General features: G+C 33.5%; 1 protein-coding gene across 4 annotated transcripts; it reads right to left on the bottom strand.

The window, feature by feature from the left end:
- Positions 1–3,597: 3,597 nt before the first annotated feature.
- On the bottom strand, positions 3,598–25,308 carry LOC131943347 (inositol polyphosphate-5-phosphatase A). Of its 4 annotated transcripts, none has more exons than XM_059303421.1 (18): positions 24,837–25,308; positions 23,120–23,161; positions 22,854–22,954; positions 19,087–19,174; positions 17,604–17,667; positions 10,120–10,151; positions 9,890–9,961; positions 9,653–9,705; positions 9,449–9,512; positions 9,138–9,193; positions 8,544–8,628; positions 8,286–8,375; positions 8,070–8,147; positions 7,898–7,971; positions 7,436–7,547; positions 7,286–7,348; positions 6,541–6,577; positions 3,598–4,696 (listed from the first exon to the last, which is right to left on the bottom strand). In XM_059303421.1, exons 1-18 carry the CDS (start codon positions 25,185–25,187, stop codon positions 4,539–4,541), a joined length of 1,620 nt encoding a protein of 539 aa, XP_059159404.1. In that variant the 5' UTR covers positions 25,188–25,308; the 3' UTR covers positions 3,598–4,538. The 4 variants fall into 4 exon arrangements, with proteins under 4 accessions (XP_059159404.1, XP_059159402.1, XP_059159403.1 ...); XM_059303419.1 differs by having other exon boundaries at positions 4,580–4,696; positions 5,712–6,577; XM_059303420.1 differs by lacking the exon at positions 3,598–4,696 and adding an exon at positions 5,001–5,327 and having other exon boundaries at positions 5,712–6,577.
- Positions 25,309–26,385: the final 1,077 nt, after the last annotated feature.

A 26,385-nucleotide genomic window follows, 5' to 3' on the forward strand; every position in this document is an offset into this window, starting at 1 on the left:
TTTGGACATAGTGAGAGTTCTATAGTCAGGGGAATTAATCCCATAAACAAATGTTGAAGCAAGGCTGATCTATTTCCTGGACATTCAACAGCTTGACTGTTACTAACAATGTACCCTCTAAGCTGTGTGGTTGTGAAACCACACAGTAGTTGTGTAAAATACATACATCCTTGTACTTACAGAACACCACGCTCACTAAATACACATTGCTTACTACATTTCTTCCTAAAGGTAACTTTGGTCACAAACACAATGGAAATATGCAGAAAACAGGACTGTTTACAAAATACATGCAAGCTAGGAAAACATACATCTGTAATAACTGTAGGTATGATAACAAAAAAACCTGATAAGAATTTTTTTATAAAGTTTTAGTAAATTCAAACAACTGCCTGAGATTAATTTTAAAACACAGAAAACATAAACTTACAACAAAACAAAACAAAAAGAAAAACTAAAATCAAGGCACACAGGACTAAATGTTTTATTGACTAAAAAAATGACAATGAGAAAATGTTAGATGAGAGATACAGTGGCAATACAATACTGTCAGATGTTCATGAGTTAGAGTAGTGGATAACTTGGATAGTCCTTTTGATTAACTAGAATTATGGGAACAAGCCTATCATCACCACATAACCTGCTAAACCTTTTCAATATCAATCTTTAAATAGTTTCAAAAGTATAAATTTTAAAAATGTAGAAAACATTCTTGATTTCTGATGTTGAAATATTGAAAAACTTCAAATAATTATGAATATGAGCAAATTTTTTGAATAATGAACACCATGTTATACAACTAATTAAAAAACTAAAGGAGTAGAACTTGCTGTAAACTTGAACAAGTATTATGCTTTTTTTTTTGTCATGAAAGACAATCAAAATGTAAATATGTATAAACCAAAAATGCTGATTGCCTATCTAACATATACACGTACAGATAAATAGTAAAACTGATGAATTAACCAAGTTCATTATGACCAGAGATTATTTCTAAAAGACATGTTGCTTTATATATGAACAAAATATTTTAAACTAAAATTTCAAACCTTTAATAGTTAAAAATTTAGAAAAAAGACTAGAAAGATTCTAAGTAAGACAACCTTTATGGAAACCACGGAGTATTTATATATCACAGATTCTATGTAAATAACCTCTTTTTAATGCTTTGACTTAAATGGTTCCTAATTGCTGTTTAAAAAAAACCCTACAACTGTCTCAAAAATACCCTTAAAACAATTCTTTGACTGCAGTCAAATCAAATCAAACTCTAGCCTTTTTGGTGCAGAGAAGTTAACCTTTGTCACAGACAATACAACCTTTAAACATTGCTGCTGATCAACAGTATTATGACTAAATAGAGTTGCATAACACAAAGAAATAAAAACATTGAAATCATTGCTGTGCACATTTGATACATTAAAAAATTATTATGCCAAATGTTAGGAGAGAAAGTATAAATAACATTCAACACATTCAATACAAATGATTTCCAAATCACACAGCTGCCTACATTTTACCTGATGGGTGTCTAACCTGTGATAATTGAGACTTTTATAGCACTGTATTTAAAATAAATTCTCTACTGACCAAATGTTAAATGCACTAAGAAATAAATCCATGTAAAAAATGCTCATATTATAGGATAAAATAATGTCTCTAAATACTATAGTTAAAATCATCAAAACAGATGTTACATTTCTTAAAAATAATTGTGTTACCATTTTTGACGGTATGATTAATTAAGTGCTGTGCCCACTACACCGCTCTTCACCCACGATCTAATGCCGTTTTGTTTATGACTGTATGATCACACTTGAGCAAAAACAATGACAAAATGATAGTGTGAAATGTTACAATCAAAGTATGAGGTACACATGAGATTCCTTAAACAGTAAACAAATTATAAAACTCATTTCTACTTAAGAATTTTTGAAAATACAAAATATTTAAAAATCACATTTTCTTTATTTATTTTTACAGTAAACCAGCCTACAAAACAAAAAAATTCTTTGGAATTCTTTTTACTAAACCAAAGCTTTAAAACCCATACTTTCAAATTTTTTATATCTATCCAAAGCTTTAAGACTCATACTTGTTCAAAAATTTGTAATTAAACAACCCATACTTCCTAGTAAACAAAGCTATGAGAACTATATTTCATATGGAACAGTTACATTAAATAAAGCTATAAAAATCATTTTTTGTAAGAAATTAAGAAGTTTTAAAGCACACTCTGTAAAAAAAATTAATACAAGAATGGTATTAAGATTGCTTTAAATACCTGGCAGAGACTAGGAAATCTATGTAAACTTAATTTAAGCTAGGCCATATATTCTACTATATACAAGTTGGTAAGATCAATTAAAAGCAGTGATATTTAAGATTAAAACAAAAATAACAATAAGTGCTCCCTGCACAATAACACAAGAAAAATAATTTTTGATAAGGGGAGACAACTTGAAGTGAATACACACAACCAAATTAATTTGTTTGGATAAAAATTTACAAATACAAAAACACATTTTTAGTAAGAATTATATGAAGGTATTGATATAAACTGTGAAAGATATATAAGAATTAAGTGCATTTTGGATACAAGTAGTGTGAGATGATTAGTATAGATATATTTGTTAATATCTTATGTTTAAACATTAGCAATGGATAAAATATTGCACATTCTATATTTACTAGTTTTCTGATGATTTACAACATTACAAACATATACATTCTAAATATATTTACAATTTTTTTGTGAGCAATACTATGCTGACTATATACTAGAGGACAACTTTACACAAGTAGAGTTAAATATTTTACACCATATTTTTTTAATGAATACAAGTATATTTAAAATTGTACAAATGCAAAACTCAAGTAGCTAACAATCTAATTTAATTTTTAATTAATATTTTAATTTAATTTTTGAATGTTGAAATCGGATAATCAAAGAACGGTACGAGAATCCCAAACAAAATATTTTCTTCTCTTAATAAGATTTCTAGGTTAATTTCTTAAATTCATTTGCACTGTCACCATTATTTTAGCTAACTTGAAAAATTGGTGGAAAAAAAAGCAAAAAACAGGACATGTCTAGTTAATGGATGGCTTCAGAGTATTTGTCACAAGGTAAAATGGTGAGCTTTAATGCTGGTAACAAGCACCATGAGTGAGTTTAATTGTTGCTCCATTTTATTTCTTGACTGTTGGGAAACAGAAGTTCATACAGAAATACTTACACAACAGATACATTTCACAAAGTACCAAAATTTGTGTAAGAGGGTCGAGTTATTAAAGGGTGATAAACAAGGTCATGAGAGATACTAAACTTTAAGCCAAATACCATGTCGAGCAATGTTTTGATGAGCATTCAAAGTAGTGGCGTAGCGAGGTCGGGTGTCACCCGGTGCATCACTTAATGATGCCACCCCTTAGAGGCGTAGCGACCCTTCCCGGGGACAAACTTTCAATTTTCGTATTGCGCCCCCCCCCCCCCTCCAAAATTTTGATTTGCACCCTCCCCCCTCAAACTTTCGATTTGCACCTCTTTAAACACTATTTAACACTCGAATTAATCACTTAATTAAGTGGAGTTATCATTTGTCTCTATATGTTTTGCTATTTTTTGCCTTGGTGTTACCCCCCTAAATGGTGTCACCCGGTGCGGCCCACACCCCCTGCTACACCTCTGATTCAAAGTATGCAATATTTGCATTTGTCTTCTTATTATGAACTTTATTACTGTTTATTATTGCTAGCAATTTACTCAGGTTAATGTATGTTGAATATCTTAGACACTGGGCTAGTATTTAATATTGTTGCCATGGTAATACAGACGGATCAGACCAATTAGTACACAATGGGACTTGCTGAGTGTAGTAGTTTGATGCTGTATACCAGTGGCTTGAGTACAAGCAATGTCTGGTGCATTTTAATTTTAGAGTTTATTTAACTTGTTAAAGGTGACTTTAACTTTCAAGTAAAAAGTTACACAAGGCTAGGTATTACTCTCTCAAAAGATGGACCAAGGTTAGATAATATGTAGGAACCTGTCCTATATGATAAATAGGCATGAGATTTATCAAATAGATGTAAAAGTTCTTGAGAAAAAAATATGGCAGCTTTTAACATTCAAAATGATCAAAGTAAAAAACAAACATCACACCAACAACATATTTGCTTTCTTTCACAAACCAGTTAAAACAAATGGGGTTCAAACTGAGTGTTAGAAAATATTTTATACATGTACACCAGCATGGTTCAATTAAAAATCTTTTACTTTGATGTTATTATATTTATGATTTTTTTTTAAAAGAACATTCTACCTTCTAAAAAAATTTTTGTCTATCAAAATACATTTTTTAAAACAATAATGTATGAGTAATGGTTTATATTAATGAAACATTTTATTTCTAAGAGAGGCTTGGATTTCTGTAAGTTCTTTTCATTTAAATAGTTTCTAATCACACAAAAAATAATGTTTGATTATTTAAGGTGGCAAATAAATAAATGTACAAGATAAAAATCAAGTGTTTACGTCATACAGATGTTTCCCTAAAGACTCGCGTGGAGCTTTCACCTTGTCGTATGTGTATGTAGCGTGTTGTGTCCACCTCAGAGATCTTGACTTGCGTGCTGGGAATGATGATGTCACTTGTTCCAGGAAGAGCAGATAGTTCAGCTTTAGGTGTGGGAGCTGAGGGTAAATACAAAGGTTTTAAAACCATCTCAAAATAATAACAGAGCATCAAGGTTTTATTCATTATTAAAAGTAGATGCTACATGGCTTTATTCATTAAGAATTATTTAAACATTTAGCTATATAATAGAACTATTAGAAAAAACAGTATGTTAAAGTTTTAAATTCATTTTTAAACTCTTTTCCTAATAAATAATTTTGTTGTAACAATAGGTGAAATGTATTTTCAAATTTTACTTGGTTAGCTCATTAAATTCTAGATAAAGTTGATCTAAAACTAGAAAAAAAATTTTCACACGCATAACAAATTTAAAACTAAATTAAAAAAACAGAAATGAACACCAAAAAATAAATAAATTACTCTACATAAAAAAGGTATCAACGTGCAAGCTTGTAAACGAAAAGATACAACTAAAAAGGTAGTTGCTAGCCAATGGCTTAAAGTCACACACAAAATGGCTTCCATCAAGCAAATAACAAAAAATAAACTTTTCAAAAAATGTTGAAAAAACAAACTTGAAATTATAAAAAGACCCCACTGATCTTACACCGACTACAATGTGTAAAAATTAGAGTGCACTCTTAAAGCAGTGCCGGACATGGAATTACTTGAATGACATTCCTGTTTCTGGTTTTAGAAAACATTTTTAACAAATTAAAGAAAGCTGTAGAAATAAGCATTGAAAATGTTTGAATAAATCCTGGATATATTTTATACTGTAAAAAATGATTGAATAAATTCAGATATATTTTATACTGTAAAATTTACTGTCCTTGGACTGTTAGGTTTCTGGTGACAAATTTTGTTTTGAATGTTTATGACAAGTCTCCAGTTTTGTGTAAATCCAAAGTTATATTTTTTAAATTTTTGTTTTGTATTACTCGGTTTTTTTTTTATTTTATGATGTCAAAAAATTCAATTTTAGGCTGTAAGCTTCCAGATAAATAGCTCAAAAATATAATTTTTTGGTAAAAGTTTTTATCTTTAAGACTGAAATCAGTGTACACTTACACATGAAAACAACACCAAGAGATGAAGAACCAAAACTACAGCACAACACAGCTACAACATCCAGCAGGAAAGCCAGAGGCCTGTGCTCTATCTTCAGTTATTTTACTCTGCTGTTCTTTCCCGCTAGATTGGTTACTGCATGGTATAGCTGGACTGTCCACATGCACATCACCGGCATGCTGAGCAAGCAACACAACATTTTTGGAAATATCACCATCATCTCCACAAGCCTGCCTGCTCTCTGATTCAGCTTTTAAATCTCTCTTACTTATCTCTACCTTAATGTCACTGCTGGTTATCCCCCCACTAGCTTCAACATTGTTATCTCCCACCCTGTATGATGATGTACTCTGGTTATTATTGGCCTCAGAAACATGAGACCCACTCTCATCAGATTTAGATAAGCTATCCAAGTTCTGGTCTACATTACTAGCTAAACTGGCAGCTTCATCTGACTTGTAGTCCTCAGAGGATGAGCTATGGTGTCGGCTTCTAGGCCGACGTGGCCACTGCTTCAGAACCTTCTCTATCGTACAAACTTGCTTAGCAACATCTTGGAAAGATTTCTTTCTAGTTATTGGTGGGTGAGAAGGTGAACTAAGCCTGTCGGTGTTTGCTTCAAGCGGAACTTTGTTCTTTATGCTATCTCTAAACTCAGGGATAAGATTATTTTCTTGCTCAAATGTAGCATAGTCATGAATATTTAGAGTGTCAAATTCATTTTCCTCAACAAGCTCCCCATTGATAGACAGAGTGCGGTATCGAGACAAATTCTGAGGTTTAGATTGGGGAGAATTAGGTGATATTTCCACCTGCTGCTCATGGTTACCTTTGCCTGGCTTCATGTGTATAAACAGATAGACTGGCTGAAAAAAATAGAAATCAAAGAATCTTTTTTAGATGAAAGTAAAACAAAAGATTCTACCTTAAGGCAAGGTCACGGAGTATTTCTAAATATTAAAAAAAAAATTCTTAACCTATCCAGATACTTCTAAAAAAAATTGGCCAACCATTTTTCAAGTTTTGTTGTTTTCTGAAAATGTTATACAATGGTCACATTTAGCTCAACATATCCTCATGGTTCCCTTATAACTTGGCTCTTCTTACAGCCCTAAAATCATACAGAGTGCTGTCCTTAACATTACAGCTGTAGAATCTAATTTATTTTTATTAATTTTTAAAAATATTTTGAAAATTTGGTAAAAAAATGATTAATCCAGTTTAATGCCTAGATTTGAGTTGAAAATTGAGATAAGGTGAGAATTGAAAATTATAAAGTGAATAAAAAAGAAGATAACTGTAATGACAAGATAAGAAAGTTAAAAATAAAGGCGCCATTGATCTTCCTTCAGATGGGTTTACATGCAAAGGAGAAACTTTTAATAATTCTCTGAATGAAATTTTTTTTATTTTATTTATATTTAAAAATCATGCATTTTTATTTAATTATTAAAGTTTTCTAGTAATTTTTTACTAACCCTTTCTATGTAGTAATGAGCTTACCCAACCTCCAGCCAAGTAGTAAACATTGTTTTAGTTACATATGTATTGAAAGATTGGTGTTTCAAACTCACCTTGTGATCACCCATACAAACATCCTTGCCCATCAGGTCATAAATAACTGGATGAGAGGGGTCCTAAAATGTATGAAATAAACATAATCAACTGTAAGACTACAGTTTTGTCTCTACTTAGACCTAGTTTTGTAAGTGTTGAAGAGCTACCTGTATGAGTACATCTCTAGCAAGGTGGGTGAGCAGGACTCTGTCACACCATGATGGGACTCTAGTTTTCATGTAAGATATCCCATCTGCCACATCTTCACAAAAAGGGTAACTATACAAAGGATAAAGCAATAGGCTTATAAAGTTGTCAACAGTTGTAAGTGGGATATGAAGTAACATTAGCTATTCAGAGATGTAACTGACCAACTAAACAAATTTTCTTCGGTGCAGGAATGTTGGATGCATAGTCTTATATCAATTTTATTTTCAGATTTTTCCAGGTGGAAATTGTACATTTTGAGGAAATATTAAAGTAAATAAAAACTGAAATGCAAGTGTTTTTTTTAATTCTATGCTTTAAAATTTTTAGTGAAAGATTTTCCTCAAGGTAAAATATTTCCTTAAAACTGAGGACAAGTTACATTTCTGACAATTATCATTCCTATGTGCTGACTAACTCACCTAGGAGGAAATGTGATTTCAAACTCACTTAAACGATCTCTAAATGAAGAAAGCTCTGTGTCATACTGGTGCAACTGACAAAAAAGTGTACAACTGTTTAAGATATTCAAGCTAAACAACAAATGTCAACACAAGCTACACTCTACTATGTTGTGCTAATGAAAGTACTCACCCTCTTGTTCATGGTGGAGAAGAGATCTGTGTGTTTATCATAGTAATCAAAACTTTTACTTCCTACTGTAAGTACCACCTGGTTTTTTAATAAGATAACAGCAGTTTTGTAGCTCATAAATTATAAAAAAAAGTCAATAAAATGTCAAAACAACCCAATAATAATAATGCATATATACACCAAAAACTGACTATTAAGTAACATATAAGAGCATACTTTTCCATTGCCATCTTCTGTGTATTCAATTTTGTTAACATTGTCTTTTTTCCCTCTGAATTGATGGGCAGTAAGCTTTGATGTCAGTTCCTATACAAATAAACTCATTAATATGCTTCAATTAAATGATAGATAAAAACATGCATATTAAGCATATTTAATCACAATAGAAGCCAGAAAAACTGTTTTGTTGTTAATATAAAATGAAACATTTAACATTCTTTGGGCTCTTATTGTGAAAGTATTTATGTGACTAACCTGTATTAACAAATTGGAGTCTAGTCGGAAATTAAAATCACCAAATATGAAGAGTGGTACTTTGCTATATTTATCATTCTCAAACCTGCCAAAACATACAAACAATATGAATTGGTCTGAAGATTTTACCAAAACATTGGGTATTTTGCTAAAAATAATTTATATTATCTCTATAGTAACCAAATGATTTAAATATATTTGGATGTTAATTTAGTTTCCAAAGTACAGAGGTGTTATCAATTATTTGCCAGTTGGTATTTTCTCCACAAACAAAATTTTTTTAGTAACTAATTTTGCAAAAAGTCTGTAAAAAGAAATTGAAATTTTCCAAATCTGACTGTAAATAGGGCACATAAAATAGACTCCATCTGTTACTATAACATCACATATAATAAGACTGTGTGGTCAACACATGCCCAGCTGTTTATTCAAGTTACCTGTCCTGAGTAAGGTACCAATCAGAGTTATGTGCTCTAGGGACCTTCTACGGGTCCAAGCTCATATTAAACAAATGTGCTATCTAACACTCCAATACAAGTCAATTACCATAGAGAATTTTAGACCATGGACCAGACAATAAATACAATTGTTCACCTTTGCAATGTGTGGAGTAGTGCCCTTTGTCTGTTGGCTGAGTAAACAGATGGACTCTAAAAGAAAGATGAAAACATTTCATTCAACTCTCAGTCAATAAATCATAACATCTTACTTAAGCTAAACCATTACAAATCCTCATTAAGAGAGTTATAAAATATTAAACAAGTGTTCTACATTCTACTTAAAAAACATAAAAAATTTTTTTGGCCCAAATTAGAATCAGTTAAACTTCTTTTATTTACCTAAATAAGTTTGTAAGAATAATAAACAAAATCAAAGTATATGAAACGTTATAAATTAAAACTTACAGACTCCATTGCCAATATATTAGAAGCATCATGGAAGAGATGAATGTTGACCAAATCAAATATACTACACACAGAGAAAAAAATATCTAAATCAGTAGAGAAAAACTCAGACTTGCGCATTCATTTTTTTCAAAATGAAAACTTTAAATAACCAAAAAGCAACAGTTTAATTTAGATTAAAACAAAGATACTATAAATACTAACCAATTATTTATGCTCCATCTTGTCCTAAGAAACCCTTTGCGGGACCATTTGAACTGTAAAAATATATCAGGTACATTTTTTTACAAATAGTTGCCAAATAAATTTTTAAAATTTTGTAAAACATTTTTGTTCATTTTTATTTTAAAGCAGCATAAGTTTTTAAAGACAATAAAGTGATAGCAGCTTATAATGTTTGATAACAATAAAAAATAATCATTAAAACGTCTCAAAAATTACCTCTGGAAAGAAGTGTTGTGGAAACTTTGCTTTTTCTTTGATGGGTACATTTTCAATATTTCCTGACAGAACCTGTTGACAAAAGATCACAAGAATTTTTTTTTTAAATAAAGATAAAATTCAACTAGACAAAACTATGGGAAACTTTTTTACATAATGCAGTTTTAAAATACAAATAGTGAAATTTTTTTAAAACATCTGCCACCAAAAAGTAGAAAAAAGTTAGTCACCTCACGTCCTTCAACTTCAATGAACTTGCAGTCTAAAGAAAATAAAAATAATTTCCAATTAATGGCAAAAACTTTTATTTTAGAACTAAAAAATAAATAGGGAATTAAAATTTAATTAATTCCACTTATTATCTTCTTTCCTTTCCCTGTATACTTTTCCAATACATAATTCTATTATGTATAAATAGTAGTAAAAATTGACGATGTTATCTATCAATGCTTCTGATCTTCTCTATTATTTTTGCCACATTTTGAGTGGTTAGATGAAGACTTTGCCACCACTAGCCCCCACACATATTCTGGTTACTCAATATAAAACTGTTCTTAATTAAGATGAAACTTGTGATTTTCTTTTTAAATGAAGAAATTCCCATCACTTATTTTAGAAACCACAAGATGGCAGTGTGGTAACAAACATAAGATGTACCCCTCTATGGAAACTGAGCATTCAACATGCTGACATGATATATACATTATATTATTTATGTTGCTGCTGACTGATATAACACTAGTTAATGTATGAGAAGATATAATGCTAACAGTTCTTAAGTCTAGCAGCAAAAAAAAAATATTCTAAATGCAAAGAATGTTTCTAAAAACCAGTTAGGTAATTATTAACTTTTTTTTAAACAGTTTATTTTTTAAGTGAGTAAAAAAGTAAATTTAAAAAAGCTGGAATGAAAACAGGTAGAAAGCAGGGATGACTGCAGTCAAGTTGGGTAATGTAGCATGGAGAGAGCTGCAGCTTCAAGGAGCTAACAGAAACAATCTGCTAATCATAATTAGGATGCTGACACTAATAGGGTGCCATAAACTAGGACAAAATTTACTTCTTCATTACTGAGACAGATTCACAGTTTCCACAATTTAGTTGGAGAATTATAAGAAAACTCACAAATACTTATGTTTTAGACTTCATAAAATAGACAGTGTGTAGACTAAACGAAATTGTAACACAACAACTAACAGGCTGACGCTACTGCTGATGAAAACCAATTATGCTGAGTAAAAACTTCTTTAGATCACTGTAACAAAATTAATAAAATTAAGACTTAATTGTGTAGTTAACAACGCTAACATAGATGTGACCTGGAATGACCGAGAAAGGGGTGAAAAAATATATCTTCTAATTAGAAGAAATCGAATACCCTCAGTGAAAGTCCACCTGTGATAGATCGTATCGCAGTAAAATGTTTGGCACGTGCCGTAAAAATGTTTAGTTATTCACAGTGCAAAAGTGCGGTTGGTGGGTGGGGGAGGGTAGTACTGAAAAAACAACACGTGTTTATGTGCTCATTATAGACGTAACAGTCGCGGCAAGTGAGTGCCTCCACGAGAAGGAAACGTGTAGTGTAAGAGTGAAACCGAATATTTGGAGCAAGGTAGCAGCACGCACCGTCAAAATGACTTAACGATACCACTGCCGTGTTTTCTTCACACGTAGTTACTGCGCATGTTCGAAATGTACGAAGGCTGACATCTAAGCCTGCACTGTTATTTACATTGTGGATAATTTATTAAAAATGGTTTGATACAGTGTCTACATGTACGTATAAGAAATGAAGACTTTGCTTGAAGCAGCTAGCGAAAGAAAAAAAAAACTAAGCTGTGTTCGTAGTTCGGAAAAACAGCAGCCAACTGATCTCAGTTTTTAAAACGTTTTTCTTAACTCAGCTTCGCGTTTGTTTGTTTGTTTGGTTGTTTGGATGTTTGTTGTTAAAATTGACATCGAAAATTAGCCCACTTCTGATTGCTCTAGAGACCTGAAATTTGGCATGCATGCTACTTTCGCCTAACAATTTCAGATGCAATCATAAAAACTAGCAATTAGTGACCGTAATTAGCTTAATTTAATTACGCCCCAAGGACCATAAAATTGAGGACATGATTTCTAAAGATACCGACAAGACTGGAGGCCTATCGACACAGTTACTTCGGCCCCAATCGATGTGAGCGCGCTGGCCGTGATCGTATAGTGGTTAGTACTTCGCGTTGTGGCCGCGACAACCCAGGTTCAAATCCTGGTCGCTCAAGATTTTTAGTCCGTGTATTTATAAACACTTTTTTAAAAACCACGTTTTTCATGTGTAGCAACGGACTAAAAAGGAGAAAATAAAATACTTAAAAAAAACTTTTTAAAAAACCACGTTTTTTATGTGTAGCAACGGACTAAAAAGGAGAACGGACACGGTAACATATTGTTAACGGTGACACGGTTGGTACGCTGGGCATGCTAAAATACACATAAACACGTTTTTCCTTAACTCAGCTTCGCGTTTATTTGTTTGTTTATGGGAGATTTGATCACGTGATTCGTGAGTAGATCTCCACGCCAGCAACGTAAATTACACCCTTTCTCTGTTTAAAGCGTATCGGTCGCTCAAGATTTTTTTAGTCCGTGTATTTAAAAACACTTAGTCAAGTCATACTTAATCAAGTGATTAGATAAAGTAGAAAATAAACTATATAAAAAACTTTTTAAAAACCACGTTTTTCATGTGTAGCAACGGACTAAAAAGGAGAAAATAAAATACTTAAAAAAACTTTTTAAAAAACCACGTTTTTCTTGTGGACTAAAAAGTAGAAAATAACTATTTACATACATTTGATGACAAAAAACGTGGGTCGGGCAGATGGGTCGGGAAATTTGATGGTGAACGTACCCACGTTTTTTGTCATCAAATGTATGTAAATAGTTATTTTCTACTTTTTAGTCCACAAGAAAAACGTGGTTTTTTAAAAAGTTTTTTTAAGTATTTTATTGTGTAGTTACTTCAACATTAACTCAAGAACTGTGTTTCTCTGAGATTTCAATAAACACAACACTATCTCTCAATGAGTTTTCTCGCTGGGTTTTCAAAATGAAACCTGTACAGTTGCATAGACAGGGGTAATTACTGGGTAAGAAACCCCGAAAAACCCCTAAACTGCCAACTTTCTCACGCTATTGGTGATGTCACGCTCATGTCGATATCAAAATAGTGAATAGCTATTACCACTATTTTACGTTATCACAATAAGTGGCATATACATATACGGGGTAAATGAAAACACCCCTGCCTACGCCGCTGATAAAGTATGTTTTTTTTTTATTTATTCAAGGAAACATGCGCCATTACAAACAGTGGGTGAAATATAGGTAGGCTAAACGGCACGTAAACGACATAAATCTGCATCTACTGACTAGCACAGGCAGCAGAAGACTTTCCCCGTGCTTGCCGTTTGATTTATTGATCCCGACACAAGGCACACAACAAAGCTGTGCCCAGCGTGAGAAAGATTTATTGATGCCAAACGAAGATAATTAATCATCTAGCGGCCTTCTAGCCCTAACTACATGCGACCAGTGATCCAGATGCTGGAATATGCTATAACAACGGCTGTTCTTGCTAGTCAAATCTTAGCCAAACTATTTTTACATTATTGATCGGATGCTAAGAATTCTTTAAAATAGAAAATAAAAAGGTCTTAATAGGAAGAATTTTTTTTTTTGAAAATGTGGAGTTATCGATCTCTAGGATTGAATACTTTTAACGCCAACGTAAAGTAAATTAAGCGAACTGGCGCTGCAGAATTTTTCTTTCCTTTAAAAAGTTAATCAAGTTTTATGTCACTCTTAACCCTCGCCGTACGTCGTGATTTAGCAATGTGTCCGTTCCGTGGATAGAATCAACCGTATACATTTATGTAGAGAAAAACGATGGTGACCTTATATATACAAAAGCAATAAAAAGTGTAGATACGTATTGCTGAATATGTGTATTACGATAGTATTACAACAATACAATTAATCTTCAACAGGTAAAGCTGCTAATGTTATAAGCAAGTTATTTCGCTTAGTGTTGCCAAAGTTCAGACATTCTATACTTGATGCGACTTCGACCAAAGGCAATGTTTTTTTTAACACGTTTTTCTTAACTCAGCTTCGCGTTTATTTTAAAACGTTTTTCTTAACTCAGCTTCGCGTTTGTGGATGGATTTGTTTGTTGTTAAAATTGACATCGAAAATTAGCCCACTTCTGATTGCTCTAGAGATCTGAAATTTGGCATACAGGCTACTTTCGCCTAACAATTTCAGATGCAATCATAAAAACTAGCAATTAGAGACCGTAATTAGCTTAATTTAATTACGCCCCAAGGACCATAAAATTGAGGACATGATTTCTAAAGATACCGACAAGACTGGAGGCCTATTGACACAGTTACTTCGGCCCCAATCGATGTGAGCGCGCTGGCCGTGATCGTATAGTGGTTAGTACTTCGCGCTGTGGCCGCGACAACCCAGGTTCGAATCCTGGTCGCTCAAGATTTTTAGTCCGTGTATTTATAAACACTTAGTCAAGTCATACTTAATCAAGTCATTAGATAAAGTAGAAAATAAACTATATAAAAAACTTTTTTAAAAACCACGTTTTTCATGTGTAGCAACGGACTAAAAAGGAGAAAATAAAATACTTAAAAAAAACTTTTTAAAAAACCACGTTTTTCTTGTAGACTAAAAAGTAGAATATAAATTTTTCTTTTGTGCTTCCTCGAGCTGTGCAGATTCTTGTGATGACTGACAAAAAACGTGGGTCGGCAGATGGGTCGGGAAATTTGATGGTGAACGTACCCACGTTTTTTGTCAGTCATCACAAGAATCTGCACAGCTCGAGGAAGCACAAAAGAAAAATTTATTTTCTACTTTTTAGTCTACAAGAAAAACGTGGTTTTTTAAAAAGTTTTTTTTAAGTATTTTATTACATGATTGTATTCCTATGGAAGTGTCTGCCCGACAGCCTAAATGTAGGCTACGTGCTAAATGTATGGTTAGAACGGTAGTTTGTCGATAAGTTGGGGACAAGTTTGTGTCTAATGGCACAGATGGGGGGTAAGGGTTGATTATTGCCAGTTTGAGGATAAGTATTAAGACAAAACAATGGCAACGTTGGGGAAACGTGTTGGGGTTAGCTTTTGCTAAAGCTCGAGACACTTGACGAGAAGTGGATGAGGTCAAGCAATAAAGATAAATAATGAGAGAGAAAAATCCTGTCACACAACAACTGTACCATCACAAGGTCAGTAAATACCCTCAAACCAGGAGTATATATATATATATATATATATATATATATATATATATATATATATATATATATCCTTTAAACAAGAAAAGAAAGAAAGACTCCTAAGTTGTTTAGCACCTGTTAGTAAACAGTGGCACAAGTGTCTCGTTAGTGAAGGAATGAAGGCTAATCCATCGCACTGACAACATTTCAGCAGCCGTCAGGAGCAAAATCAATAGTCATCGTGACGTCATTTCTTTGCGTCACGCACGCACCAGACAAAATACTGCAAATGACGTGACACCTTGTCATCGCAGCATATTTAATCTACTTAATAATTCTTGTCATGTAATCAGCTGAACATTTCAAAACCTAGAGTTGACATGGCATCAAAGACAACGACTGTTTTTCTTTTATTCATTATCAAAGATAAGTTGTTTTAAGTAGCTTGGTGAATACATCAGCACACGAAGTCGAATATGTTTCCACTCTATAGTTACTACAAGATATTATCGTGCTAGGGGAAATTCACCAAAATGGTGAAAATACTTTCCACCAGATACCGCATGTTAATAAAATTATACTTCATTTTGTTTTAAGCTGCTACATTGCGGTTACCGATAAGCGACAAAGATAAATGTATTTTTGTAAAAAATGTTTTAGTACATTTTTCTTCTAATGGAAGTACAGTAAAAACAAAAACAGAAACAGAGCATTTACAAAACACAGGAGCCGAAGATGTCATATGGTAGTGTGGACTCACTCATCACCACAACAAACCATACATTACCGGCCACAACAACAACCAAATGTTGGCCACTACCACAACGTTAAACAAAAATTCCAGTTTAAGATAACACGTTTTATATACTGCTGTGACTTGTAGGTAATTAAAAAGGCTGATAGAAAAAAGCACAAAATGAAAATTATGGCATTTATTGCTTATACTTCTAAATGATTAAGACGAAATAGTTTTTAAGAAGCCCACACTTAAAATAGAACAAGGGGGAAATGGGTTTGCTGGGTACAATGCTAAGTTATACTCTGGTGGCGTCGACAAGTGCTTAACTGGATGATAGTGCCGACTTTCACCTGCATGGGAGGATAGCGAATACTTTCCCCCACTCACAGTGAATGTAAAATGCGTCGAGCGTGGCTAAAGATGTGTTTTTTTTTAAAGAACAAAATAAAACAGTTTAAAGTAAGCTTAAATTTTAATCTTTTTTTTTTTGCTGCGGGTGGGATTTCGTTTTCCTAAACGTTAAGCTAAAACTGTTTTCCCTTTAAAACCAACCAAAAAATAATGTAACCATAGCACAGAGAGAGGGTAAACAAAAACCATAAAGAGTTTTTCTAGTAAAACTCGAACAAATCAAAGGGTGCGCATATCTAATTATCCGCTTATACACAACATAACCACCGCATGCGCCCAAGATATGCACGTTATTCTCCAATGAATGAGTACAGGTATGAGCAAGCAGTTTTATGGCCAGACTATTCATTAGACAGACGATTTACAGATGCTCGTGTGATAAAGCAGAGAGCGATAGACAGGAAGAGATTGGATGCTGTACTGTAAACATGGTCTGGCTGGCTAGGACCTGGAGTTCTTTCGATTGTTCCATCCACACGTTTGCTATTGCTTAGGTCGCCTGTTATTTAAGGGAACATGTTTGTCAACATAACGTGGAAGATTTATATTAAATAGTCAGCCTATAGATAGCTCAGTGAGCTATTCCTGAATTATCTTTTAAAATAAAATAGTTTTCAACGAAGATGTTTTACTTTATAGCGTTTGAAGATTAGGGAGATGAAAACATTGTCAGTACAGCGTAAATGACTTGTAGAAAGTACGATGAATGGTCACGATAACTCAAGCCAGATGAGACAATGAGTTTACCAGAACAACTTTTTTTTGCACCTCACTGGTTACCTGTTTAACACAGGTAAAACCAGAGCGCATGCCTCCCCTTTTTAATGTGTTTAAAAGACTTGAGTAAACCAGGTGTGAGCGTGTCAAATATAATCAATACATCAGACTGTTTATTTCAGTAGCCGCTAAACAGTTTAAACTCAAGCTTACAGAGTAATTGCAAATGAGAAAGGCAAGACTAAAATTTGAATTCTTAGAGGCAAAAAAAAATCAGCTAACAAATACACTAATCTGTAGTAGGTTTTACTTCTAATTACATGATGAAACATAGTTTACGTCTCAGTACATGTTGAAATATATTAGGATGCTCAAAGAACTAGAGGCTTTTAAAGCATCCACTTTACCCAGTAGGACATGACAGAGGTAAGATAACCAGAGTGCACCTTGCAATCATAGCACGACACAGTCAAACAAACGTTTCATCTGTTCCATCTCACGACAAAACTGTGGTACTGTTTACAACACAATCAGTTGGACAGTACTACAAATACAACACAAATACTCACCGACGAAGTCCCATATCAAAACGTCGGACACTTCTTCGTGAATAAAATACATGTTTCCTAAAGCCTGAAAAGATTATGTTCATGGTTAACTATAGCATATCATGCTTGGGGACTGATGTCAATAGCAATATCAAGAAAAGACGGAATTTTTAGGACATGTTTATAAATTAGGCGATCACACCCGCACCCTTACTTTGTAGTGGTAGCAACTTGATTTGATACACATAGGATCCAGATAGGTTGCTCTAATGAAATGATGTTAAACGAAATACTTTTATTTACCCTAACACCGCTAGTAAAACACTAATATGCCTGGCAGAGACACCTAGCATACATGCCCTAGTCATTTACAAAAGTTAGATGTCTTTCCATAGTTTGATGTTGGGGAAACCGGCAGGGCAAACATTATATTTGTCATTTGAGCAATTTCTTAAAGTTCAAAATACAGATGGGTCCTCGGTAGATGATCTAAGTCAAATTTAATCCAATTTAAAGTACAACTATTTTTTTATATAGACAATTCAATAAAATATAGTTCAGGGATATTCAATGTTAACGTACTTTATTGCGACACAACAAACCTCAAACTTAAATAATTGGACTTGATATTATTTAGGCGGCACATACAGGCCTACTGTAGGCCCCCTGTATTGGACTTCTTTCAAGATATTCTAACCAAACGCCATTCAACTTCACAGTTTCGTTGTTAGCTATTTAGAAAACTTCAAAATATTCTTCAATGGTTTATTCTGCATGTAACCTAGTATTTTAGTATGTAGTAAAACTTGGTTTCGCTAATGCCTGTTGTATGGCATTAAAAAAATAGGTAATAACATCGGTCGGCTTTAATAAAGTCCAATCGATTAAACTGCTGTAAATTATTGAACTAAAAGCTGTTAGCGCAAAGTTTAATATGAACAATTACTAAGCCAAGCATATAAGTAAACGTGTTATTGATTGGACAAAAGCTGTAAAGATTATACGTTATATTAAGTTTTGTGCACCAGTACCTATAAAACGCTATGTGTACAAGTAGCAGTGTGTCAAATTACCTACGGGTGTAACATGACACGTTGTGTGTACCTGTACCTACACTCCCGTAGTATCACGTGGCTGTACCTGTAGGATACCCTGACATGGCAGAGGTTTGTTATTTCCATAAGCTGGCCCCAACTAGACCACACCCACTAATCTCATTGCGTCAGTCGTATATTGATCATGTAGGCTACATTGTTGACAAAAATTCCATCTCAACACTGAACCATTGTTTTCTTGTTTTACAATGTACTCACTATAACACAGTTAACATGAAACAGCTGCGTGACAGTACGTATAGGGGACATACGCATTAATAAACACTCATTACTATTTTTTAACGAGGTTGGTCCAATATCGAGCCACCCCTCTAACGTTCTTGTACTGTAATACCTAGCCCACAGTCTCAGTTTGGTTTCTTATGTTATGGTATTGAAAGAATACTTGCAGTAAACTTGTCTGAAGCTGTGTAATCTTCATCCAAAAATATTCGTGCTTTGTCGTACTTGTGGAGCTCTTCACAAGCTAACAACGTCCTAGGGGAGCAAGAAAATAAGGTGACAGTGGCTTTACTCAGCATATCTCTGGTGCTCTGATGCTTCTGTATACGCGCATAAAACCATTTTACACAAACTCAAGGTGCAACTCGTAAGGTAGCAGTAGTGTAAAGTTTACGGTAACTGTTAACAATGAAAGTCGATGTATGGACAAGCGTAAAATAGAGCAAAGAGACGGGAGAAAACATGGCAGTACAATTACTTTCATCACGACCATACATACGGTTTTTAGCCAGTAAGGGTCGTCTAACACTCCATGAACACACACAAAAACTAACGATTTGGAAGTTTTTGATCATTTTTATACTTTTGAAATTAGAAATAAAATGTTACGTTACACTTCTTGAACACACCCCCCCCCTCCCTCCATTCCACTCCGACATATAGCATATCGCCATGTTAATGTAATAAAAGTAAGGAAGCAGTATGGTGCCAGAACTTAGGATATTATAAACAACTTAAAGAGAAACATCATACTTGATAGATCGTTTGTCATACCAAGAACTAGAGAGATCCACGGGGTTTTTTGTTGATGGTTTAACAGATTAGATGTGGAGGTTAATTAGTACTTCCCTTCGCTACCAATCATCTCGAATGGAATGCCCCCTTACGCAGTGGCGTAGCGAGGTCGGGTGTCACCCCACCCCTAGAGGCGTAGCGACCCTTCCCGGGACAAACTTTCAAATTTTCGATTTGCACCCCCCTCCTCAAACTTTCGATTTGCACCCCCCCCCCCCCCCAAGTTTTTCTCTATATATTTTACTATTTTTTGCCTTGGTGTCACCCCCCTAAATGGTGTCACCCGGTGCGGTCCGCACCCCCCGCCCCTCCCCCCCCCCCACCCTCGCTACGCCTCTGCCCTTACGTCGTCGCCAGGTTTTAGATTTTTTTATGCGGTGATATGCATTTTCTAAAGCTAGATCTAGTAGAACCGTTGTTTGATAACAGAAAACGCAAATGAATTGTGCTTAGTCGAGTTAGGAAAAATTTTCGTATCCGAGAGATATAATCGAGTTTTCCAACCCTAACCTTCGTCCTCGGATAGCATAGATCTATAAGCCGGATGGTGCCGCCAAATGTTTCCTATTCTATAATACACCAATGACTTGTTAACTTTATCAGGCTTTTTTACGGCTTGCTTACTTAGTTAATAGCACGTGTCAATTTTTATTTTCAGACGTAGAAATAAAGGGGAAATTTTCTAAACGTCTAATATTTTGAACTTGCTTTAAATCCACTGAATAAAAAAAATAACCGATTCAATTTTCTAAGTTTATCTAAAGCGTCCTCTGCTTTATCTCGACGAAATCCCTTTATTTTTATTGGACGGGTCGAATAGACTCGCGGCAATCTAAGATTGTATCTACGATTACAATAATTGATGAGACGGAAATGAAAACAGGGTCACGGATTTACTGCAGAAAATGGATGTTTGTAATCTTGAATTGATCCAGTAAACACACGCATGTAATTGGAATATCGATATCACTACCACTGTTATGTCTACTGTAAATACCAACACCGGTCTTTGTTTACCAGATAGCTATTTATAGAAGGGTATAAAATGATCACATCGATGCCAACGATTAGAAAGGCAAATGAGCCCCTGGGTCAATCCAATTGTTTTTTTTTAGCACAGTGTACACATGTTTTGGGTAGCATTCCTTGCGGTTAGGTTAGCGCCACTTAACAGAGTAACCCATGTGACTTAAATTAAACAATGATTGTCTTTGGCTGCTACCCAGGTCTAAACTGCTTACACTGAGAGACGGTAAAACAACCAAACTAGACATACTAGAAAAAAACTGACTGAGGAAGCTTCTATTCTAATAAACAGCTGAATGAACCAGACGTTTTTTCTAAAAGGCCTATTTAGGAGGGTAAAAGGGTTAACACAAAGAAACTTTCATCTTTTTTACTCAAAGGAAGTAATTAAGGCATATCTTTGATTATAACAATTTTATGTTCACTTGGTAATTTTTGCAGTAAAAATGATGAAAGAAAAAACTACTTAAAAATGTACATAATTATCAGCACAGAGTTGCGATATGGTTGTTACACGAGTGCTGTTTAGTCTTAACTCTGCCTCAAGTTTTTTAATGTCTTTTAATTATTTCTTACTAGCAACTCAACAGAACAAAGGGGTCATCCATAAATGACGTCACGCTTTTTTTTTACCTCTCCCCTTCCCCACCGTGACAAAAAGCCAGAAGTGACGTCACATCTCAGCATACAACCCCTCCCCCCCCCCCCCCCCCGAAATGGCAGTTTAATATTTTTAATACATCGATTTTTTTCTAAAATATTGACTGAGCTCGGCCAACATAGAGTAGGCATATATTAATCTATTTCTAATACAGTTTACAATAACATCTTTCAAAAAATGCGAAATAATGGCTAAAATTCTTCTTTTCATATTTCTTTTTAAAAAGTATTAGAAAGAGTCACATTTTCGGACTCCTAACTCATCCCATCATAACAAAATTCCAACCCCCTCCCACTAGAAGTGTGACGTCATTAATGAACCGCCCCAAAGAAGAAAAAATAGGGTTCAAAACTATTTTGAGCAGCTTTCAGATTTTATTTACAGGTTTGTTGGTTAAAAACGGGTTTATTTCATGATTAGACGATTTCATGATTACATAATTTAATTATTAAATGAGGCTCTCAGATGTTCTAAAGAAAAACAACAACAACAAATAGAGTGAGTTTCTTTTTGTAATTTTTAATTTTTTCACCTAATTACATTAAAACTAGATTAGCCAAATGATAAACAATGAAAAGGAGTTTATCTATTAACATTAGTGTCAAGTATTAAAGAAATGTATATTTGCAATTGTTTAACAACACTTTAATTTACTGAACAAAGAAGCATATAAAAACATTTTTAGGATAAAGCTGGAAAAAGTCTACTATTGTTCTAGCTACAGAAATTATAGGAAGTACTAAGGTTTGGTTTCATTTATGAAAACATAAGTTTAGACTGAACAGACATTTGCTTGTTGTGGTGTGAGCCTGCACAACACACTGGAAAAGGTTAGCAGAGGTAATTGATTGCAATTTCACTGCATCATTACCAGAACAACACACACCATACTACACTAATTATAATACAGTTTACTAATAGTAGCATTAAAAGTATGCAGGGTTTTAAGGGCAGATAAGTTGTAAATGCTATAGGTCTCTGATGGGTATCTAACTCATGTTAGAGAAAATAAAGGCAGCTGGGCATAGTGCTGACCACAATGCAGCTTCATCATCAGAAGTCACTGAAACAGATGAACTCTACTTAAGTCTGCCCTGTGTGTCTTGAGCACAAAAAGGAGAAAGATAAGAATTCTAAAAAGTGTACTACTGAGTATTATGGAAAGGGAGCCATGAATTCTACAAATATCTTAATTAATATTTGAAAGCTGTGTGTATTTGTGCTATGGGTGGGTGAGAAAAGGTCGCAAATCACTGATTTAAAAACCAGTGATGTTAGCCAGACTTTTGTCTGATACATTAAGAACATTCAAACTGAAATCTTCTTGAAAACATTGCTGACAAACATGAATTAAATCATAATCAACTGTCATAAAACATGTCAGTGAACATATATACTTGGGATGTATTAATTACATAAAAGAATTATAACACAACGTAATGGTGTACTTACTTTATAAAATGGTTAACATGTTGCATGGAAGCCTCATAATTTTTCCCACCAACTTCCTGACAATGTAAGGCAATAAGCCCTGGTTTGTGTGTTTGTAAACACTGAAAACAATTAAATTATTTGTGTGATTATATTAAAATTAAAACAATAAAAAAACATACTTATAAATTCTCAAATTTGTAATCTATTGGAAAAAAATATGTGTTACAAATTCACTCTTTTTTTTTTAATGAAAAATACAGTAAGCATAAAATAATATAAGTTACCTGAAAAAAGGCTTTCAGCCATGATGGAAACATAGTGTCAGGCTGTAAGAGAAAAACAATGAATGTCCTTGTTAATAGCATTCCTTCAGGGTAGTTTAATTTACAGGTAAAAATGTCACTGTATACTGGCATTAAAGATAAAGATTCTAAAAGTGTTGGTTGAATAGATATAAGAACAAGGAGTTAAGAAATAATTCTATTTGATAACTTTACATTTCAAGTATGTTCTGCTTTGTTCCAGAGTTAACCAGTTTAGAAGGGTATTTAATACAAATAAGGCAAAGTTTAAGAATTTACAGACCACATTTACCATTTTTGAAGAATCTTCATGTAAAATAAAATTAAAATAAGACTACATTAAGCTTTAGAAAAGTTTATTATTTAGATGGGGGTGAAGATATGGGTTATTTGGACAAGATGTTATTGGTAATATGTGATGCTGATTTCAAATTTTGTATCTTTGTTTATTACACTTCACTATAGCAACAAAAGACAACATACTAAATGATACTAAATATGTAACTAAAATAAACAGGGGGTCAGGACATGATTAGAAAAAATAATACCGAACAAAAAAGGCAACAGAAAAAACAAAAAATGTATTCTTAGACATGTACGTGTTTTAAGTTGTAAAATTGTAGAAATAGCAGTTTTAAATTTTTAACTTAAGAAAACTTTTTAAAAGTTTTAATACATTGAAAAAATAAATATTGAAAATCTGCCATATAAGTAATCAAAATAATAAAATGTGCCAATATTCAAAACTTTTTATTAAATATTTTAATGAATATGACAGTTTGATATTTTAATAAATGGCCATCTGCAATTTAGAAATACAATTGTTAAATGGTTTAAAAAAAAGTAAAGGTAAAGTTTCCTTTTCAAATCTAAAGGTCTATAGGGCACGGGAAGTAGAGTTCACTTGTTTCTGTTACCTCGGCATATGAAGAGATAGTACTATGCCCAGCCGCCTTTACTTTCCCTAACATGAGTTAGGTACCCATCAGAGTTGGGTGAACTCAGGGACGGTCTACTAACCTGAACCCGAATGCGAACTAGAGACTTACAGGTTAGCAATCCAGCTTTCTACCGCTAGACCAATTTCTGTAAATGTTTGTTTTGGCGTAGATTGAAAGGATGTTTTGCTACATTTCAAAGAATTATTTTTTTAAGCAATTCATACCAGACTAGGAATTTTTTTGCTTGTCATTTCAAAACAACAAATTATTGCCTGTTTATCAATTACAGCATATAAAATAGGCTTTATAGAATGTAGAAAAATAGGCTTTATGGAATGTAGAATTTTAGGCTACCAGATGATTTTAGATACCAATGTCCGATAATAGACTCTTCCATAAAAAAAAAATAGGTGTGTTGGGTTGTTAGTACTATTGTAATCTCGAATAATTTTATGGTTAGAAATTAGGGTTAGGAGTATGGTAGGACTAGGGTTGGGGTTAGGGACAGAGTTAGCATTGACATTAGCCAGCAATGTGTGTATTTACTAATTTAGTTAACTAGAATCTAGATCTGCTTACAGAACAGTGCCTTACACTTCACCCTTTTTTTTTAAAGATTAAGAAGATTCTATTATTGGACACTGGTATAAAATTCCCCGAAATAATTTTACGTTAGATCTATAAACCTCTAGAATAGGTAGAATCTTAGATATGGAATCTAAAATCTAATTTATTTTTAAACTTAAAAAAAATCATACCTCCTCAAAAATCGAGCCAACATTCGCTGTAACAAGCATCACTTTCGTACAATCCCCTTCCATGTTAAAATGTGTGTCTGTTATTGTTGATAAACTGCGTTTAGCCCAAGTGAAACTGCAACTAGATCTAGATCTAGATCTGGATCTACTTTTAAAAGAATATGACACAGAAATGAAGCTATGCTTCGAATTTGACGGCGACGAAGTAAATCTACTGTTACAACTGTACAAATAATTTTTTGAAGAGAAGGAAGAATGCGTCAATTTTGTATTTAACCTGTACATAAATAGGTTACTTTGCAATTTATACGAGCATCCAAGTTTAAATCCATATCGAATGCACTTGTTCATCCAATGCAAAATGAATATGCAACACAAACACTACACATAAGAATAAGATGATTTTGTTATGTTATCGTTTTAACCTGCAGGTTTTAAAATCTACATAAATGTTTTCTGCTGCTTTAGCACTGAGTTAGCTCCCTTTAATGAAGATTATGACGTCATGAAAATCAGCGCCACTCATTCAAGGGAACTTACTATTATTGGACTAATCCTGTGGGTTAATAATTGTTAACTCCCTTGATGTTTTCTCTGTTGGTCGCATCGAATTCAACGGGTCTTGTTAAAGTGTGAAATATTTTACAATTAAATGATGGCAATTTAAAGTAGACCGTTACATTTTTAGTGGGAAAAAACTGAACAAATTTGCCTGTGTTTCTTTTAGACTTTTTTCTCAAGGGTGGTAGGCCTACTTAAATTTTCGGTGGTGTGGAGGGTGGTGGAGTGGGCACACTGTTTTAAAGTAGGTCTATATCTAGAAAAATTTTTAATCTTTTAAAAAGTTATTAATTTTTTTTCTATTCCGTCCATGACACAGTGGACATTCTGCTACCCCTCCCTCAAAAAAGATGTCTGAAAGAAACTTAGAAGAAAATTAGCTGAGGTTAGATTTTCATTGATACCTTTAGAGTGGATTTTATCAACATGCTCCTTCCATTTAAAAATTACAATTAATATAATGATAATGTAAAGTTATTATTCACTACACTTTAAGTTTATATCTCCATTTATTTAATGACAGTTATTGGGTTTCTTTGTATTGTTTGTACTCTCCAACATTTTTTGTCGTTGAACACTCCACATTTATAGAAAATTTCCCAAGATCTATAATCTTTTTTAATGTAAAGGGGTCATCCATAAATGACGTCACGCTTTTTTCGACATTTTTTACCTCCCCCCCCCTCCCCTCCGTCACACGTCGTCACAAAAAGCCAGACCCCCCCCCCCCTCAAAATGACGTCACACCTCAGCTTACAACCCCCCCCCCTCAAAATTGCGGTTGAATTTGTTTTTAAACATCGATATTTTTCTAAATTCTTCTCTGAACTCTGTCAAAATAGAGTGTTTTAATTAATTCCTATTACAATTTATTAAAACAGTTTTCTAAAACGCGAAATAACGTCAAAAATTCGTTTTCTAACTTTGCTTTTTTATAATGCAAAAGTGTGACGTCGCACCATCTGAACCCCCCCCCCCTCCCCCTTAT

The sequence above is a fragment of the Physella acuta genome, unplaced genomic scaffold (genome assembly GCF_028476545.2).
Source record: "Physella acuta isolate Inbredline_101_S28 unplaced genomic scaffold, ASM2847654v3 ptg000453l, whole genome shotgun sequence".
NCBI lineage: Eukaryota > Metazoa > Mollusca > Gastropoda > Physidae > Physella > Physella acuta.